This window comes from Mya arenaria, chromosome 13, assembly GCF_026914265.1.
Source record: "Mya arenaria isolate MELC-2E11 chromosome 13, ASM2691426v1".
Classification (NCBI taxonomy): domain Eukaryota; kingdom Metazoa; phylum Mollusca; class Bivalvia; order Myida; family Myidae; genus Mya; species Mya arenaria.
Genome location: NC_069134.1, coordinates 52,225,610 through 52,230,611, shown reverse-complemented (window position 1 = coordinate 52,230,611; position 5,002 = coordinate 52,225,610). Strand labels below are relative to the sequence as shown.

The following is a 5,002-nucleotide window of genomic DNA, read 5'->3' as shown; positions in this document are numbered from 1 at the left end:
GAAGTTTCAGAACCAGAAAAGTGTGTGCGTTTTGCATTGATGTTGTCTGAAACACATAATAATTTACATTGTCTCCATAAATAGTCTGATTAAAAATATGTAACTTAGTATATGATTATGAAGAAAAGTTTAATACTAATGTGACTAGGAAATTAGCAAAACTGCTCTGATTATTTGACTACTCGATATATTATATATTGTATAGTGAAACATTTAAATTAGCCAGTATTGATTTTTTTAAACAAATGTCTTTGCACAGAGCTTCTGTCATGACATGTAAGTGATTCATTTGGTTTAATATTTTTTCAATAATTCAATACTTCATCAACAAAACATTTTTTTACACATCTTAAATTATAGACATCTGGCCTAAGTCTTTATGGAAACGTTGAACATATTGTAAATCGTACAAAAAATGTTTTAACTGATATGAATGTATGTGGATGAGACTATAAAATAGCTTACATAAATTACATATGAATTATGGTTAATAACTGTAAAAGAAAATGACTTTAAAGGATGAATTGTTAATACATATAAGCTGTATATGTGCCTCGTGTGATGGCAAGGTCGCAACCGGATTGTTATTCACGAAGTCTAAAATGACGCGCCATGTGCTGGTGGCAAAACCGCGACGAGGCCCACGCCACGAGATAAGGATCATAAATGACCCCAATAAAAGCTTGGCGTTTGCAAGTCTTCATCAAATCGTTCCTGCTACTACTGTTGTAAGCATGACGACATTTATTTGGCATAGATATAAAACTATTTTTTAAACTTAATGATATTTAGTAGGCATTATCATTTCTGCTAATACTTGTGCTGTTTAGTAGTGGATATGTTTATTAATTCGAATGAATCGATATCTTTCAGTCACGATGGCTTTGACACTTTTTGCATTGGTTTCACTCGCTGTGGCGACTTTCGCAACAACAGAGGTATGATTATATATTAATGAGATTGTAAAATATTGTTAAAGCAGGAAGCATTCGTGATGTTGTTTTTTGTTGCTGTTTTTTTCCTTTTTCACTCTTTATTTTTTTCATTTTCAAAATAAAATAAAATTCAATTTCAATAAAGTTTAAGGCATGAAAAGAGAGAGAGAGAGAGAGAGAGAGAGAGAGAGAGAGAGAGAGGGAGAGGGAGGGGGGAGAGAGGGAGAGAGAGAGAGAGAGGGGGAGAGAGAGAGAGAGAGAGAGAGAGAGAGAGAGAGAGAGAGAGAGACTGAAAATAAGAAACACAATTTAGATACATTCAAATTCCAAACTTAAAGATATATGACTACAAATAAAAACATTTGCATTAATGTTATAGGTAAACCACTTGATACAGACGGACGGCCAGGGCCAAGTTGTGCATATGGACGTGATCCATGACGAAGACGCCAAAACCGTCATGGCAATCGTTGGAGACGTATCCCAGTACGCGAACGGGATACAGACCGTCAACTTCCACGACTACAACACGGTAATTGTTAACAAAATTTGCGATATGTTTCTAATCAAAAGAAACAGAGCAATAATCAGGCAACCAGAATATCGCTATACTAATATCAAAGGGAAAACGGCGTAACATTTGAATTTTAAAGTTAACAAAACAGAACAAAACAGAATTGTTTTTCTTTAATAACGGACGTGTGTTTTCGGTCATGTGACCAGTGCTGGAAAATCGCTTGTTATACCCCCATGTAAGATGAGTCACGTTCTGTATTCATAACGTCATTTCGGACTACCTTTGTAGTAACTTCTTTTATTTTCGCATGAAAAGTGTTAATGAAACGTCATGAACGCAGTTAGACTGGTTAAAGTTTGTAGGGTCCGAACTACTCTAGACATACTTTAACCATATTCCCGATAATGACATCAATCACGCATTTAATTTCTTGTATTAACACCAATCGTTCATTATTTCTATCCATCATTGTTAACAACTTATTTTAATTCAACCGGAAGCAGTTTTTGATATGACAAAATAACAAAGCGGGAATTTTATCACTAAATAGTTGATATGGTAAAAAACATTAAAACGTAAAATAGAAACGTTAATAATAACAATAGTTACTGACACGATGTAAACAATAACAAGATAAAAAATAATCAATTTATATTAATATACTATTTTTGCGATCCGAACGTTCATCGGAATATATTTGCAATTGCCCAAAGGCCGTTCATTTAAGGAATGGAAGTTGAGGTGTGTTTAAAATTATTTTGGATGCCATTTGTAAAAAAAATGTTGTTGATTATCAGGTCATTTTTCACCTTTGTATATACATGTGTACATTATGCTGCCATTTTTTGATGTACAATGTATGGCAAAACTATGCTTTAATTCGTTTGACGCATCGTCCCAAATGTTGTTATTAATCTTGTACCTGTGACAGTTTTAATACATCGGACAATACTGAATATTGGTTTTATTGCAACAGGGCTACGGTGTTCTGAAAAATATCAACAAGCAAATCTGCCTTCTGACGCAGCCGTTGGTTCCGATGCAGCCGACGTGGAAATACAAAATGGTTTGTCTTTTTTATGGTTAACATATCTCATGGCACATTATTATGATCCTCGTAGATGCAGGAGAGTTTGGACGCATGCCATAGTGTGGTCATGATAGCTATATATTTGCCCGTTGAATTACCTATTGTGTGCTCTAGAATAAAAAAAAACGACGTTCAAATTGAAGGTAGTTTAATTGACAGAAATGAAACATCATACATAAGGAAAAATATAAGAACATAATTAGTAATACAAACCACAGCTGTAATATTTATGTATATGTACATTTTTTTATTTTTTCTATTCCATTGGTGTTGATTTCGGGTGCTGTATTTTCTTCAATATTGTTGTTTAACATATGTTCAATAATTAATTTCCCTGAAATATGTGATACACGATATTGTACGAAATATGATAGAATTAAGATGTTGTCACTTCATGGAATCTGTATGATCTAATCTGGTTGGTTCTTCAATCCTCCGTTTAACGGCCATGCCTACATGTTTAGTGCTATTTCAAATTTAAAGTTGGTGTGATGCTCTTTTTAAGTTTATTATACGGATGAGTGTATTCCAATACAATACATTTGATTGGATTATTCATTAGATACACTCTACATTTCAACAGGGTATAACAAATGAAGTTCATTACCACACCATGAAAATTAATCCAACAAAAATGACAAATGATGAAGTCTTGACCCTTGCTGGACCAAACATAGCAACATTCTGCCACGATTATGGAACGTACTATGCGGTAGCCACATCAGTCGCTAGCGCAAAGAGAGGTACGGCTATTCAACATTTTAATTAATAATTCCTGGTTTCTTTAATGATATTTTTTCAGTGGAAAACGTTATAACTCAAATCATGTTCTTAATAAGAAGAAATTACAAATTCTTCAACAAATTTAATTTCACACTTAGACATAACGATAACTTTTCAAGTCATTAAAGGGACTTCCTCATGTTTTGGCACCACTTTTCCGGTAATGCATCTCAAATCACTTATATTATAACTAGTTTACTCTTTGATACCGAAATTGCAGACAAAATACACTTAAGGTATAAAAATGTTCTTGTTTTAGTGGGGAGCGTACCCATGCCGCAACATTCAATGAAAATTTAGGAAAATGACAACAAAACCACACGCCAACAAGGACTCATGCACAGACATAAGGATAACTTCACCATTAAGCATTTTGCTAATTTGCGTTACTGATGCTATTCAAATCCAAGTACCTCAAACACAATACAAGAAATACAAGAAAAGTTCTTTTGCAAAAACATGAGCGAGTTCCTTTAAATGAATATCATTGGCATATATAAAAAATAAGCTGCATTAAAGACACTTAAATTATTTTAGCAGTCGAAAGTTATCAAGGATTATAGGTATGAGAGGAACGAATACTGTACAATAGCTGTTCAGAAAAAAACATGATTTTAAAGAAAAAGTAAAAGCATGACTTTTTATTTAGACGGTGTTTTCATTGTTTTACCTAGAAGATATATTCAGGGGCTTTCAAAGCTTAATTTAGAAACAGAGTGTAATGAAGGGGATGATTTTTTATTTGAAAATAACATTTGCATTCTGTCTGTAGATGCTGTAGATGCTGCAGGTCCTGAACAAATGCAGCGTAAGTATATGCAAGGACCATTCATTATGTTTCCGGACAGACTGTGCAAAAAACAACAACAAAAAACAAACAAACGAACAACTGTGACGATTCTTTTTATTATATACCCTTAAAAATGGAGGTAAAAATACACGTGTCCTTTTCGCATTAAGATAGATTTCAAGTTACGTAATGTGTTAAAATCTACACATATTTCAATTTAAGTAATTATCTAAAAATAACTTTTTATACCTAAGACAATCTGATTGTCGATTGCTTTATTTACTGAAAGTTTGTCAAAAGTTTAACAACCACTCATATTGGAAGTTAAACAAAGAAAAGGCAAAACCATTTTATTTCCTTTGCAGTAAATAATAATAATAATAATAACAACTAGAATTCAGTCGATTAATTTAACTTTCATTATTTTTTTCTCGCACACTAACATACAATACGTTATCCAAGGCCAATCGGTAAAGACAATGTTACAAGATATGCCTTTACTTTGTTTGAATTTTGATGGGGAACAGCATGTTTGAAAGACAACATTTTGAATTTGGTTTCAAAGCTTGAATAATTGTATAATTATTTTCATCTTGCATTCAGGTGCTTGGTGCGTTTTCTCATCGTGTATCGTCGATTCGCAGGTGTACGGACAATTGTCAGCTTAGGGTACTAATCCCGCATCACAAGAAATATTAAAGAAATCGTTTGTCTTACTCTGTTTTGTTATTTTCTTCATACAGTAACTAATGACAACTCCGAATTGATTCTAAATAAAGTACAATCAACATACCCTTTCTTTACTTGCATACCGGAAAAATGTTTCTTGCATGCCAGGCATGTGTGTTTCCGGTCGCAGAAAGAATCGATCTTACTCTCCCATGGAA

The 5,002-nt window shown here is 33.3% G+C and overlaps 1 protein-coding gene across 1 annotated transcript; it reads left to right on the top strand.

Moving 5' to 3' along the window:
- Positions 1-878: 878 nt before the first annotated feature.
- Positions 879-4,783, top strand: LOC128215354 (uncharacterized). Its single transcript, XM_052922043.1, has 6 exons — positions 879-938; positions 1,315-1,467; positions 2,429-2,518; positions 3,126-3,285; positions 4,098-4,133; positions 4,719-4,783. Exons 1-6 carry the CDS (start codon positions 879-881, stop codon positions 4,781-4,783), a joined length of 564 nt encoding a protein of 187 aa, XP_052778003.1.
- Positions 4,784-5,002: the final 219 nt, after the last annotated feature.

Bases quoted from the DNA above. Each gene is read 5' to 3' on its own strand.
- LOC128215354 (XM_052922043.1), top strand. From the start codon at position 879: ATGGCTTTGACACTTTTTGCATTGGTTTCACTCGCTGTGGCGACTTTC. The intron at 1,468-2,428 runs GTAATTGTTAAC...TTATTGCAACAG, and splicing joins ACTTCCACGACTACAACACG to GGCTACGGTGTTCTGAAAAA. The intron at 4,134-4,718 runs GTAAGTATATGC...TCTTGCATTCAG, and splicing joins AGGTCCTGAACAAATGCAGC to GTGCTTGGTGCGTTTTCTCA.